This window comes from Cynocephalus volans, chromosome 1, assembly GCF_027409185.1.
Source record: "Cynocephalus volans isolate mCynVol1 chromosome 1, mCynVol1.pri, whole genome shotgun sequence".
In the NCBI taxonomy this organism is placed as follows: domain Eukaryota; kingdom Metazoa; phylum Chordata; class Mammalia; order Dermoptera; family Cynocephalidae; genus Cynocephalus; species Cynocephalus volans.
This window is the reverse complement of record NC_084460.1, coordinates 85,869,095-85,885,086: the sequence shown is the minus strand read 5'-3', so window position 1 is coordinate 85,885,086 and position 15,992 is coordinate 85,869,095. Positions and strand designations below refer to the sequence as shown.

The 15,992-nt window shown below is 34.9% G+C and overlaps 1 protein-coding gene across 1 annotated transcript in view; it reads left to right on the top strand.

The window, feature by feature from the left end:
* The window catches only part of IFT80 (intraflagellar transport 80), a 105,450-nt gene that overhangs the window by 55,127 nt on the left and 34,331 nt on the right, over positions 1–15,992 (top strand). The window contains exons 7-9 of the mRNA XM_063102998.1: positions 4,807–4,986; positions 11,812–11,930; positions 15,858–15,932. Coding sequence (XP_062959068.1) covers positions 4,807–4,986; positions 11,812–11,930; positions 15,858–15,932 — 374 coding nt within the window. The remainder of the gene's footprint in view (positions 1–4,806; positions 4,987–11,811; positions 11,931–15,857; positions 15,933–15,992) is intronic.

Here is a 15,992-nt window from a genome sequence, read left to right as displayed (position 1 = left end):
TAAGTGAATAAAAATTACTTCAAGAGCTTGTTAAAAGCTTTCAGTCCCTCGTCCCCAGAGAGTCAGCTTTGATAGCTTGGAGTAAGGCCCACGAATTTGCATTTCTAATAAGCTAACAGGTGATAGGGATGCTACTGACCTGAGCACACTGAGTGACATTATCTTAAAGTAAGGGATAGTCCAATCCTGTTAAAGAAAGAGATAAGCATAAGTGAGAGCATAGTGAAGAAAAAGGAATATATTTTCTTCCCGTCTTAGGTTCTTAGGGCTAAGGGCCCTATAATAAAAGACAGATTAACCAGAAAAATACAATTTTATTTAATATAAGTTTTACATGAATCAGAAGCCTTCAGAAATGAAGACCTCCAAGAAACAGGAAAACCTGTGTATTTTTATGTACGTGTGATGATGAGTAGACAGTCATGGAGAAGTATGATTGGACAAAGGGGGTATGATTTAATGGTAATTGTAAAGCTATAGACTACGCCAGTTTTATGGCTATGCCAGTCATGTTGTTAAATTGGGAAAGATCTTGGGAGACATTGGTAGACGACATGAGCTCAGTCCTCAGCAGTAGCAGCAGTAGCAGCAGTGGTGGTGGCCTCAGGTCATCCCTGGGGCACTGGCAGCAACAGATTCCAGCAGTAGGAACAGCCTCCCTGTGGCCCCCACAGGGGCAGGGGGTGCCATGGATCAGAGCCACTCATCCTTTATACTTAAGTCCATAACCCAGGACACCTGGGTGCACATGCGCAATTACATGAGACAATAACCCACACCTGGGTGCACGTGCATATTTACATCAAATGCTCGGCCCTGACCTTCACTTTCCCTACAGTAATAAACCTGGGGAAACTTAGCAAAAGCTGTTCAGATTCTTCTATGTCCCTGTCTTCAGAGACAAGGATGTTTCTTTTCTCCTGGCATTGGGAGGGTAACTCTAGAATGAGTTACCTGCCTCAGGGGAGAAAGGTTGGGAGGTCAGAGAGTGATTGTCCTGCTTCTGTTGTGTTCTCAAGTGCTAAGGTGCCAAATATTGGGGTAGTGTGTTCTGAACCCCTTCAAGAGGGATATTTAAAAATTCATCTTCAGGGTTCTTACTACCGGTACTACTCAATTACACCTAGGAAGGGTGCCTCATTCCCTTCTACAGTATTAATACAAACATGAATCAAATATTCCATGGCATAATTGGGGAAGAAAAGTCACTTTAAAAGCACAAATAGATCTTTTTGACTTACTGTAAAGTAAGGCAAATCATAACTAAAGCCAAAATGTTTATTATTTTAGTTATTATTTTAGTTATACTGTTTCCATTTATATTGTCAGAGCTAGGCCTCAGACCCCTCCAAACCCATTGTACAAAGTGGGTCCCCAGACCTCTCACATGCAGGTCCATGCTAGGTAATTGGGAAAGATTCCAGGAGCTGTTGGCAGATAACATGAGCTCAGCCCTTAGCTTCCTCAGCGACAGCCACTTAGAGATCCAGTAGCTTACAGGTCCTGCAGTGGCAGTGGCTTTGCAGAGAGTCCCGGGGGCACTAGCAGCAGTATCCTCCAGCAGCAGTAGGAGCATCCCCGGGATGGGAGGCCCCGTGGATCAGAGCCAGTCATCTTGGGTACACATGCGCAATTACACTAGACGATAACCAAGGAACACCTGAGTGCACGTGCCTGTTTACATCAGATGCTTGGCAAGATTCTGAACATCTGAGGGGCCCTGACCATTTTTCCTATATTTTCCCAACACTTAGGAATAAGAATTGTTCAACTTACTGATTGAACAAAATGTAATCCTGTCTCCCGCAGTTTAGTAACTATTAAAGACCTGTTCTCTTCTGATTTTGTTTTGCTTGCATATTTTTTGATTACTAATCAAAACCAGAAATCACTTAATTTTAATTTTGAATACTTAACGTTCTAAGTCATAGGTAATTACACATTTTTTTAATGTAAGAATTTAGTTTAACTTTGCTGTTAAATTACTGTTATATCCTTTGACATTTGCTTTTAGTGCTAAGTTGCATGCTGCAGATTTTATTTTTGTTGGTTCATGTGGACTGTGGGAAAAAAACAGAGGAATATATAGGATAGTGATAATATTATCTAAACATTTTCTTACATTTTCTCTTCTTAGAATCATGCATCCATAAGTTTTTAGATAAACATTTCTATGTTTAATTTTAGTAAGTGTCTGAAGGTGGACCAAGGGCAGAATGTCTACCAAACTGGAAAAGTATTTTGAGACCTAACAAGAAAATAAGCCATTCCACGGGGTAAAGAAAAGAATTTTATTAGAGGGTAATTTACAGTATGATAGGTCAGGCAGATGATGACCCAAAGGCATATACCAAGTTCTTCCCCACTAACTCCTGGCTGAACTCAGGTTTATATAAGCAGTTTGTAAACAAGCTTAACTAGGTCCAAATGTTGATTCAGGTGGCTAGGCTGGCTTATCACATATACATCATCCTCCTTTATAGTTGGCAGGTTGTTCCTATCTACTGTTCTAACTATCTTACCTCTAGTTATTGTTATATTACCTCTAGTTACTGTATAACCTTATGAGCAAAGCTCTCACAAAGGCATAACAGATGGTAGGCTCAAGACAGAGTTATGTGCACAGTACCACAGTAAGACATTTCTTTCTGGCTGATTTGTTTTTTGGGTGTTTAAAACCATATTTTAAAGTTTAAGAAATTATGGGCCAGCCCGTGGCTCACTCGGGAGAGTGTGGTGCTGATAACACCAAGGCCGCGGGTTCAGATCCTATATAGGGATGGCTGGTTAGCTCACTGGCTGAGCGTGGTGCTGACAACACCAAGTCAAGGGTTAAGATCCCCTTACCGGTCATCTTTTAAAAAAAAAAAAAAAAAGAAATTATGAATCTGTGGTTTTAAAATACAATTTAAAATGAGATCTCTGTTTCATCTACATCATGAGAATAGACTAGATTTAAAATGAAGAATGTATCTGTCATAAGCCTGGTCCAAACCATTAAGTACTATATTAATAAATTGAGTCTCATTTGTATATATCAATGACTTTTAATCTCTCTGTAAAATAGTAGTCATATAGTATTTCATAATTTTTGTTTGTCAAACACAAATGACAAATAAGTTAATTTCATTTTATTGCCAGAAGCAGATTGTTATCTTTGAGGTTCCCAGTCTGCTACACTTATTTTTTAAAAAAGATGACTTCACATATTATATATACATATCTATCTTGAATTTATTCTTAATTTCGAAAAAGAGTTTCTAATATATGTTTTTTTTTAATTTTAACTTCTCAATATACATCTTAGTTGATTTTTGTGACCCTTTACCCGTTCCTCTTACTCCCTCCCTCCCCCACTACATCATCTCTGTTCACTTGCCTTAAAAAGTTCAAGGAATTGTTGTGATTGTTGTGTCTTCTTCCCCCACACCCTATGTTTGTGTGTTTATTTATTTATTTTTAGCTCCCACAAATAAGTGAAAACGTGGCATTTCTCTTTCTGAGCCTGACTTGTTTCACTTAATATAATTTTCTCTAAGTCCATCCATGTTGCTGCAAATGGTAGTATTTTATTCTTCTTTATAGTAGAGTAGTATTCCATTGTGTAGATATACCACAGTTTCCTTATCCACTCAGAAAGTTTCTAATATTTTTATACTGCCAATGGAGCAAAGCTATGGTTTCATTACTTTCTCTTGATAACTTTATTATTAGATCTTTTAATTAAGCCACTATGCAACAGTTAGGGGTTTGAAGGGGGTGGGGGGAGTTTTTAAAAAAGTGTCAGTGAGTGGTTAAAGAGTTATTCAGTATTTTTGTCTTATATGAAATTTTATTAGGAATTTAAAGTTTTGTTTTATAGTAGTATAAATTGTGAATCTTTCTTTATATTTGTCCATTTCCTCCAAATTTGTTGTCAGAGTGAGCCCATAGCTAGTGATGAATATTTCTGAAAAAATAATAATGTAAAACAAACAAACAAAAATATCCAGCCCAAAGCAACAACAGCAAAAAAAATCAGACAATTTAACTATAGGCTGAAAGGTTGGAAGAATGCAAGAAGAATCCAACAAGAATATATGTATGTTTAGTCAAATTAATTATTCTTCTAGCAAATACATATGTTGCATCTGAAAAATGGGAGAAAATGCATATAATACCATCTATCAAAAAGTTTGGTTTTTTTCTTATTCTTTTATTCACACACACACACACAAGAATCTCTTTTGTCCTAGTTGATGCTTACTGATATCTCTAGATAACTTTCTCAGACAGATTCTAGGAGAGTTTATACTTACTGCATCCTGAAAGAATAAAAGAAAAAGAAATAGATCCATTTACCTACACTTTCATGATTTAGAATGTGTATCAGAGATGCTTTGGTTACATTGTGTTTAGTTTCAATTTTTAGTTACATTTTGAAATATTGTAATCAGACATTTTATAGATGTAGTCTGTGGAGAGCTTTAAGAATTAGTAGTAAGATGTCTTTTTTTCTATAGAGTCTTTGTGTTTACTTGTTCAGTATTATTAAAAATAATAATGCAGATTGAAATAATGTGGGTTTTTTGCAGTTCTTGAGAGATTTCGTATACTGTTTTGTCATTTTTTTTACTGTGTACTTTAAAAATTATATCTGTATCTTCTGTTCAGTACACTATAATTTTATTAAGAAAAATGTTTTTAATAATTCCAGAATAAATATACGTTCTTTCAAAAAATTATCCTTTTAACGTGTCTAATTTAAAACTTCGTTAAAAATTTTTTTTCAATAAATCAATTTTTCTCTTGTTTTTCCATCTCCAGTGGTCATATGCATTAGAAAAACCCAACACTGGCAGCATATTTAATATTGCATGGTCAATTGACGGGACTCAGATTGCTGGAGCCTGTGGAAATGGACATGTTGTTTTTGCACATCTGGTGGAGCAACGTTGGGAGTGGAAAAATTTTCAAGTAACATTAACTAAAAGAAGGACCATGCAGGTATGGTTATGTTCCAAGGTTGATTAAACCTGCTTTTTTTTTTTTTAAACATTGGTTTACTATATATAGAATAAAGAATTATCTTTGTTAATTATATTTAATCAAGTTTATAAAAATTCAGTCACATTAGAAATATTTAAATTATACCACTAGTCACTTTTTTATGACATAAGATAAGAACCTTTCACGGGTATAGAACCTGAATGCTTGTAGCTACTGTGGTTATGGGTTTAGGACAGGGATAGTGTAATTAAGCATTTAGGGAATATATGGATTCAGTTTAGAAGGTGAGAAGAAGCTATGACAAATAGGAGCAAGTTAGATTTAACTCCTGGAGCTGATTCTAAGGCAGGCCTAACCTGCTAGTTACTGACAGGGTTACATTGTTTTACTTATTTATAATTGGATGAATTTATTTAACCTGATTTTTTTTTTTTTAATTTCCTTTTAAGGATTACCTAAGGCAAGTGAAAATGGGGAAATTGTAAGAAGTTCTTATTGCGGGATAGGAGGTGTAGGGGAGAAAAAATATCTTTTCCTCTACCCATTCTGGGTTCATGGCTGAGGCCTCTTTAACAAAAGACAGACTAACAAGAGAAAAGCATACAAATTTATTTAATATAAATTTTACATGATACGGGAGCCTTCATGAGGAAATGAAAACCCAAAGAAATGGTTAAACCTATGTACTTTTCTGCTAGGTTTGATGAAGAGTGTGTAGTTGTGGACAAATATGATAGGGCAGAAAAGGTAAAATCTAATGGAAATAAACTGGGGGAAACTTAGAAGTCCTGTTTTTCTTTCTGATTCTTCTTTGTGTCCATGTGTCTTCAGAGATAAGGATGTTCCTTTCCTCCTGGTATAGGGAGGACACCTCTCACATGGTCTTATGACCTGCCTCAGGGGAAGGTCAGAAAACCTTACTAGGTTTTATTACCTGCCTCAAGGGAGAAGGGTAGAGTGAAGGTCAGAGTGACCTTCCTGCATCTTCTGTTTTCCCTGTTCCTTCAGCTTAAAATATTCAGTATGCTGTGGTGCCATCTTTTGGTGTCCTTAACCCCATCACAATAAAAACAGGTAATTTTGAAATGAAATACTCGATAGATCAATATAGGAAGATTGGGATATGGCAGTGGGAGGTGGGGGAAAATGTTTTACTGGTCACAGAACGTCAGTGGGAGGAGTTATCTCCTCAATTACAAGTTTCTTAAGGGCACAGGTACTATTTTGTCTTTTTTATAAGGCCTCCCCTAGCCCAGTGCCTTGCATATAAAAAGCACTCAACAAGTATATTTTTAAAAAGTTGAAGAAAAGTACGAGGAGGAAGCCAAAGACAATATGCCAATGCAAATCCTCTGCCAAAGAAAGGGGGACTCACATTCTTCCTCTTCCTCCTCTTATCTGTATTAGTTGCCTCTAACTTCAATATTTATAATTCATGTTATTGTGATTGCTATAAAAATTTGGAAACATATATCATGTGATTTGTTGGGCAGGTCTCTTCATACATTCTGTTAGCCCAAGTATCGAGATTTTTTAATTTGGATAATATGATTACCAGAGTCATCATAATTAGGTACATTATGCATTTTTTGTTCTGTTTGCTTATTTTAAATTTTTAAAACTTTTTATTTGGAGAATTTAAGACATACACAAATAGAGTAGTGTAATGGATTTCCATATGTTCATCATCCCATCCCAATAACCATCAGCCCATGATCAAGCCTGCCCCATCCATGTCCATCTCTATTTTCCCTTTTTCTCAATTATTTTGAAGCAAATTTGGACATCTTACTTCATCTGTAAAATTTCAGTATATACAGCTAAAAGATAAGACTCTTCTTAACATAACCATAGTACCAGTAGCATACCCTAAAAATAATAACCACCCCATAATAATATGAAATTATCAGAGTGTTTAAATTTTTGGTTGTCTACCACATGTCACAATTTTAAAAGTTTGTTTGAGTCAGGATTCAAAATGGTTTACATGTTGCACTTGGTTGATGTGTCTTTTTTTGTTGTTTTTTTTGGCTGCTGGCCTATATGGGGATCCAAACCCTTGATCGTGGTATGATAGCTCTCTAACCAAATGATCTAACCAGCCAGCGGGTTGATGTGTCTTTTAAGTCTGTTTTAGTCTATAGGTTACACTTCCAGCTCTATTTTTCCCCCCCTGAATTTGTTGAAGAAACCAAATTGTTTGGTAGATTTTCTTACAGTCTGGACTTTGCTGATTGTATGACCATGGTGTGGTTTAACATGCCCTTCTGTCTTCTGTATTTCCTGTAAATTAATGGTTGAATCTAGATAATGGTGTAAATATATATTTCTGTAAATTAATCTGGGAACTAATATATTATTCATAGTATACTTGATCTTTCAGTATCCATGAGGTATTTATTCTAGGACCTCCGTGAATACCAAAATTTGCAGATTCTCAAGTCACTTGAAGAAAATGGCACATTATTTGCATACAAACTATGCACATTCTCCTGTATACTTTAAATCATCTCTAGATGACTTATCATACCTAATACAATGCAAATGCTATGTAAATAGTTGTTACACTGTATTTTTAATTTCTATTATTTTTTATTGTTGTATTGTTACTTTTATCGTTTTTTATTTGTTTTTTAATATTTTTGATCCGTGGTTGGTGGAAACTGCAGGCATGGAACCTGCAGGTGTGGTTCCATGTGCCAACTGTAATGTGCCTGTGACAAAGAATGCATTGTGAGTTACAGTCAACTAATTTGGGGCATAATTATTATGTCTGTATAGTGCATGGGAGCTAGCTAATATGCTATTGCTAAAATAAGTTCTAGCTTTAATTATAAAAATGTCCCAAGATGAGACTATATCTCAAAACAGTTTTTCTTTCATTATAAAAAGGAATCTTTCTAGCAATTAGAGGATTGTTTTATGTGAGATAACTGTGGAGGTTTTTGAATGGCTTATCAAATCCAAATTATCTTTGTACTTAACATAATGTTTGTAAATAAATTTTCAAAGTTTTAGAACTAGAACACTTTTTTTTAAAAGGAATTTTATTCTCTCAGTGATTATAAAACATTTGATTTCATTTTTGCTAAATTGGGCCGATTCAGTGTTTTTTCTTAGAATAATTTTATTCACTCATTCAATGGATATTTATTGAGTGAGCCTTACTGGCCAGACATTGGGCTAGACAATGGGGAATACAGTAGTCAATAGGACCCTGTTCTCATGGACCTCCAAGGTTGGTATCTTCAAAAAAACATTTCCCCATAAATTCAACTCAAATTGATTTAAGGTGAAAAATGAAGGGAAAAAAAAAGAATAAATTTGTTGGTTCATGTGAAGTCAAGAGCTAGACTTGTTTCAGGTAAACACCTTCGGGGTCCTTCTCTATTGTGTATGTCACTAGAAACGCAAAAGAAAATGATCTAAGCATTTAACAAAAAGGAGTTTTATTGTGGGTTGTGCAAACCAGGAGCAAGGTCAATCTTATGACCTAAAATAAACCAAGCTTCCTGAACAGATAGGAGTTACAACTTGTAAGGATCTAGCTATAGGAACTTGTACATATTTAACAAAGGCTGGGTTATTCCTATGCATATTTAAGTGAGGATGAGCCTGCATGCACGTTGTGGTGTCATGTATGTTATATGCTCCCTATGTTCTCTTGGGGGTGGAAATTTAAAGATTAAACTGAAGGGTGGTTGACCTTGTGTGGTCAGAAGGTAAAATTAGGGGCAGAGTTTGTAGCCAGATGGGGTCCATTGCCTGATGTGCTGCAAGCCAATACACTGAGACACTGGTATTTGCAGCAGGAAAAAAGGTTTATTCATGAGGCAGCCAAGCGAGGAGATGGGAGAATAATCTCAAATCTGCCTCTTCAATGGCAGGGAGCTAGAGACATTTATGGGGAGCGGGTTAGGGGTAGTGAGGATCATGTGTGGCAGTGACTGGATAAAGGGTTTGAGGAGGTTCTTCAGCTATCTGCACATGTGCAAGCTGTCTGCATGCCTCTCTTTGGTTCACATGTTCAAAAAATGGCAGCTTTAGCATGGTCTGGAGGTGGAGTTTTTAGCCCTTTTCCCTCCTTTGTCAAAAGTTCATCCATTGGACAATCACACAGTCTCATAATATAGGTCTGTGGGCACAGCTGGTTCAGACAAGTTTGACTCCAAGCGTCCTGCAAAACATCTTAGACAAACAACTTGTGAAATTAATGTCTGAGATGTTATCTTAAGGAACAGGGCAGAAAGAAAATCTTATGATCTTGACTCAACTATAATATATAGTTATGCATGGATCAGTAATTTTATGGGTATAGCTTGTTAGTGGAATTTTACTGGTAAGGCAAAAAGCAAGCTGAGTGAGAAACAAACTTAATTTCTTGATTGAAAGTCACCAGTTTCAAGTTGAGACCAGTGCATAAACTCCTTGGCCAAAGCTGGTTTGAGGTGATTAGCTTTTCTGGCTTGGCTGCTATTACAAAGTTGTTTTGTCACCCAATTGATATTGTTGAATGAAGAAGAAGAAAGGAGAAAGACTGATTAGGGAGAGAAAGGAATGAAGGGGGTAGCTCTTAGACTGACTTGATACATTATTGTTTTCAGAGGCTTAAATATCAATAGCACCACATCCCTTTCTCTTCCTTGACTTTCCTTTTCTCTATAATTGGCTTTGTTTTCAGAAAGGCTTTCTCCATTTTGTGGCCTTGGTACCTTTTACGTTCTACCAACTTAAAGTCCAGCAGAAAGAGTGCTTTTCTTCCCAGTAATTCCAGCAGAAGGCCTATCCTTGGGTTTCATATGCTAAGTCTAGGTTAAGTGAATTTAGTTGAGGGAGACGGAGTGTTTGGGGGAATTAGTCAACCCCATCTGAACTACTTAGTCACTAAGAATAGTGGAAGAAGTGGTTCTGCAAAGAGAAATCAAGGCATATTTACCAGAAAAGGTATCATTTGATTCTGGGCAGACAAAAACTGATATTCACTCTTGTCTGTCTTTTGGCTGTTTAGCAGCCATACTGTATTAGTTATTTATTGCTGCATAATAAATAACCCTGTGTTTTAGTCCGTTTTGTGTTGCTATAACAGAAATACCTGAGACTGGGTAATTTATAAAGGAAAGAGGTTTATTTGGCTTACGATTCTGGGACAGCTACATCTGGCACAGGCCTCAGGCTGCTTCTACTCATGGTGGAAAGTGGCAGGCAGCCGGCGGGTACAAGCAGACCACATGGCGAGAGGAAGCAAGAGAGAGAGAGAAGGTGCCAGGGTCTTTTTAAGCAATGAGCTCTTGTGGGAATTAATAGAGCGAGAACTCACTCATTAATCCCCCCTCCCCCAGGGAGAGCATTAATCCATTCATGAGGGATCCGCCCCCATGACTCAGTCAGTTTCCAACACTGCCACATTGGAGATCAAATTTCCACATGAGTTTTGGAGGGGACAACACATCCAAAATCCATCACTCTTGCATGGTGATAATATTTTGGTGGGGGTGGGAGTTTGGGAGCAGATAGTAAAAATATAATATACCTGTGTTAGTTCATTAAGGCTACTATAACAAAATACCATGATCTAGGTAGCTTATAAATAAAAGAAATTTATTTCTCATAGTTCTGGAGGCTGGAAAGTCCAAGATCAAGGTGCTGGCAGATTTGGTGTCTGGTGGGGGCTCACTTTCTGGTTCACAGTTGGTGCTTTCTTGCTATGTCCTCATTTGATGGAAGGGGCAAGGCAACTCTCTGGGACCTCTTTTAAAGGGCTTGAATCACCTCCCAAAGGCCCCACCTACTAATTCTGTCACATTGATGGTTAGGTTTCAACATATAAATTTTGAGAGATACAAACACTGAAACCATAGCAATGCTTTGTAGCTATAAGTATTTTGAAGAAGTACTTATAAGTTTAACTTTATTTTTCTTTCTTTCCATACCCTTTAACTGTTCATTAATACTATAATTGTCACATTATATTTAGAAAAATGATTACATTTTGAGAATTTAAGAAATATTAACTTATAGGTATAATTACAATCTTTTATTCTATTTTTTACTACTTACTGTACTGCCTTACCCATTCTAGTATTGACCAGACATTAGGTAAGTTTAATTTGTACAACATTTTTCTTGATTTGTTGCAGTTTGTCTATCAACTTCAAAATTTTTGGCCAATGTTGCTAAGTGTAAGAAGCCTTGCAAAGTCTGTTACAAATTTTTATAACAATTTTGACTATCACAAGCAAATCTCACTTTGTTAGTGTTAGCTTTCTTGTATATTATCTCAGTGGTTTTACATGTGGAGTACCTTCTGCCCTCTGTGCAGCATGGTTTCTTCACTATACAATTAGCTTCTTTACCAGGATCTCCTATTCCACTTTTGATTTTTAAAGCAGTTATGTCTTTTTTTAGAACCTTAATTTTAAAGTAAAATCTAATCCTAAAAAGAGACGTTCTTACTGTTTTGGACAGAAATCATAGAGTCTTTTTCCAACTTTTATATGCCACCCTCCTTTGACTATATCTCAGTGTTACAGCATTTTTCATGTGATTGCTTGATTGCTATATCATTCAGTTTGACTTGCAGGTTAGAAATCTCTATAGTTTTTTTCTTACTTATTTTTATGAGATTTTCTATATCTGTACTTGGTTGGTTTTTATACCCAAGCATGCCTTCTTTTGCCTAGTTCCTATTGAATTCTTTTTTATACAATTAGGTAATGAAAAGTGCATTAAATTTTTTTTGTTTTAAAATCTTGCAAACTTACCTACTTAAAATTTTGATGTGTTTTAATGTTGTCTGTTGGTATTTCATTTTTCTTTGTTTAGGTTCGTAACGTTCTTAATGATGCAATGGATTTACTGGAATTTCGAGATAGAGTCATTAAAGCATCTTTGAACTATGCACACTTAGTTGTTTCAACGTCTCTTCAATGTTATGTGTTCTCGTAAGCATCTTGCATTTCTTAAAAATCCAAGGTTTTGTCTGTGATGAAGAATTTACTTTAAGCTTTTACGTCAACATGATTTGACTTAAACTTAACTTTCTCAAAACCTCACCCTATCCTAAACTTACTCAAATGAGAAAGTGAGAAAAAATGAGCTATGAGCAGTGAAAATAGATCTCATAAAGTTTGTGCATCAAAGATTAATATTCACCTTTATAGTAGGAAATACCTTCTCTGAGATAGTGTTTACTCTTACTTTACTCACAGTTCTAAGGAATTTAGTATAATTTGATTTCAAAATAAATAAATGATAAAAGGAACCACTTATCCACTATAAGAGTGCATAAATAAATGATGGTAAATGGAACCACTTATCCACTATAAGAGGGGACAGATTGCAACCTGACAGCAGGCTGACAGGTATTCATTAAGGACACAAGGAGGTATTTAGGCTTAATATCATAGTTTAGGGTAACCATGAATGTTCATATTGATGACCCAGAGTTGTCCAGAAATGATGAAAGAAAATATATTTAGTATACTCTGTTTTAGAAGAGAGAGATTGATTCAATATATCCAATTAAACTTGCACCTGAAACTTAAAAACGTATTTGATATTTTAAAATGGTAACTCAATGTATGCTGAAAAATGCTGGACAACTGGCTTTCTGGAAACGAACAAACAAACAAGCATGATTTGCCATGCTTGCTGATTTCCATGGTGTAAATACTTCTACCACAACACATTTTAAGCTACCAATGTGACTTCACTGAAAGCAGAGTTGGGAGGAAATGCAGAGTAGCAAACCATTGTATAGTATTGACACCATGTAAATACAACAGATGTAAATAATCTCAGGTGCATAGATAATAGTAAATTATAATAAAATAATCTGGAAGCAATGAGTTTTGAGTATTTATTGCCCTTGTTTTTAATATAATTTGCTTGATTGTAAATTGATATAATTTCATTGTAAATAATGGCTTTATTTAACAGTCAGCTTACAAAATTCTTGAAAACTTAACAACTGGTACAAGCTGGCTCTAACATACAACCAGGTAACTCCTCTCAACTATTCAGAAAACTCAAGTAACCACTGTGATACCTTCAAGAGTTGTGAATAGTTAAGGATTTTCTTTTTAAAATTTTGTCCTTATATTTATAACATTATGCGATTATAGTTTAATCATTGAATGTAAAATTGAGAATAGAGACTATATGTGTCTTATAGTGACCAACACATAGTAAGTACTTAATAAATAATTATTTTTTAATGAATAAATGAATTAAAATACATAAAGTCTAGTGTTGTAATATACAACACAAAGGTATTCAGTTTAATTAACAACTGCTACAGGTATATATTAAAAAATTCCCACTCACTGTGTAAATCTGCCACTAATCAGACTCTGCAACTTGGGAAAACAGCTAAGTCTGGATTAATGAAATAGGAGAAGCAGAGGAGAGTTAATAAAGAAACAAGTAGCTCAATTATGTGAATTTTTGTTTTTTCATGAAAGGGAAGGAGGAACAGTAAGAATATGGCAAAGGTCAAGAAAGATACCAGGTTAAACAGCTGAGATATAGGGAAGGGATTATAGAATGTGAGAAAATCTTCTCACAGTCACTTAGTGTAGATAGGTGTTTGAATTATTAATTTTTCATGGAGTTGGGGAGAATAGAAGAGATCTCTTCAGCTTATTCATTTGAAAAAAGGAAGGGCTCTCAACTGCCCTAAGTGAGGGATTTATTCTGTTAGTTATAGTGGCAAGGACATGTTTGAATCTGTAGGATTACTATCATTAGATGTTAACTTGTATTAGAGAGCTTGCTTTTTAAAATACCAAAAGCTGGTCAAAAGTTAGTGAGTTATCTCAATTGATTGCTCACAGTCAGTTACAGATCAAACTCCTTGTTCTACTCTTTCATCCCACCTGCTCACTATTGCACTTGATTACTCTTAAAGAAAACAACAACAACAAAAAAAAGTTTAGCAGCTGCTATTTCTTTCTTTTTTTTTTTTTTTTACTGTACTTTTCCCATACCAGTTAATATGTGGGAAAGTATAAAGTTGCTTTTTTTCTTTTCTGATTTGACCTTGCCTTCCCCCTCTTGGTTACCAAGACATTTAATAAGATGCAAAATAGTTATTAAAGTGAAATACCAAGGAGCAGTAGTAAGAATGCAATAGTGCTGAGATCTGTCATCAACAAAACATATTTCATTAAATTTAAAAACCTAATAATATTTTAGATAATAACAGTTGTCATTTATTGAGCAATTGTTATACTATCTTTTGTGTTTACTGTTATTATTCCCATTTTACAAGATGAAGAAACTAAAGGACACAGAGAATGATTGAATAACTTGCCTTAGGTCAAATTATTTAATTTCTTTACGAAAGGAAGATCTGGGATTTGAATCCAAGTCCTTAATATAACTGTTGCTTCTTTTTTAGTAATAAAAATATAATTTTTAAAACAAACATGCAAGTAATTTACTGGTTTACATCAAAAGAAATTCCAGAAAAAGAAAATAATACGAGCACTCTACATTAAATTTTCATTGGATTTTTCAAATAATTGTATTGAAAATACCCTTGTTATATTCAACATTATAGCTTAGGGATTTTATATTTCTATGGCATTTATATGAATCTCAATTGTAAGAAATCTCATATTTTCTAAGGGGAGATTAAAAAGAATATCACATAATTACTACTTTTCTTATCAGCTTTTTTGAGAAAGAATGAAGGTTAATTCTAATGACTAAATTAATGACGGATGCAGTGATGTTTTTTCTAAAGTAATGAAGCACGTATCTTCATCATACCTATGAACTCCAGACTAATTACTAGTGGTAATTACTAATTAGTAATAACTAATCACTAATTATTAGTAGTAATTTGTTTGTTGTTTTGCTTTATGTATGTGTTTACTTACTGAAGTGGGTATCAGATTCTTTGCACTAGCCAAGATTAATTGCTCACCAGTTTGCTACTCATGGCAACTTTCCCCTTCCCCCATCCCTCTGGATCTGAATATGAGTTTTAATCTGATTTGAAGAATTGGTTCTCTGAAATTTATTGAGAGAAATTCAGAATATATAGGAGTAATAAAACTTATTTTAAATTCTCAAACAACTTTGATTATTTCAGGATAGGTTTTTCCATTTGTAAATGTTCTCTTTACCTGCCCCCCATCCCATCTTTGGATCACATTACCATATAAAAGCAAAAGGAGTTATTTGTTCATTTAGTTATCCATTTATTCAATATCTATGGTCATAGCTACATTTATACAGTATTTTATAGTTTACAGAATTCTTCGCAGAAATCTTTTTCTTTCGACCCAACAATAACATTGGGAGACCTGTAGGTTAAATGCTCATGTTCATCATATTATTGTTTATTATAGTTTCTGTTTGTTCAGTACCTGATATAACAGACGGTTTGCCAGATACTTTATGTTAGTCATTGTTATCCCCATTTTACAAATAAGGACACTAATGCTTAGGAGGTTAAGCTTGTTAAGATCATATGGCCAGGAGGTGGTAAAACCATATTTCTAATCCAGATCTGTGCAGCAAAAACCTATCCTCTTTTCACTACGCCATGCTACTCCTTGCCCAAACTCAGAGCTAATAAATAGTAGAACTTGGACTTATACTTAGGATTCCTCAAGTCACAAATTGCAGTATCTACAATAAACATTTATTGAATGTCTTGCTGGAGACACAAGAGTCTCTGCTTCCTAGTCAGGGATACAGACATGTAAGTGAATAATTTCACAACAATGCACCAAGTGCTGTAATAGAAATACATACACAATTACTGTGAAACTAAAGTCATTTTATTTGAGTACCCATCTACTTAAAGTATTCGGAATTTTAAATGTTTATAAATATCCATTTTATTTGTCTTTTAGTACGAAGAACTGGAATACACCACTTATATTTGATCTCAAAGAAGGAACTGTTAGTTTAATTGTGCAAGCAGAAAGGTAATTTATTATGTTTAACTGTTGGAATTGGGGTTAAAATATTTCAAATAGCAGTAAAAG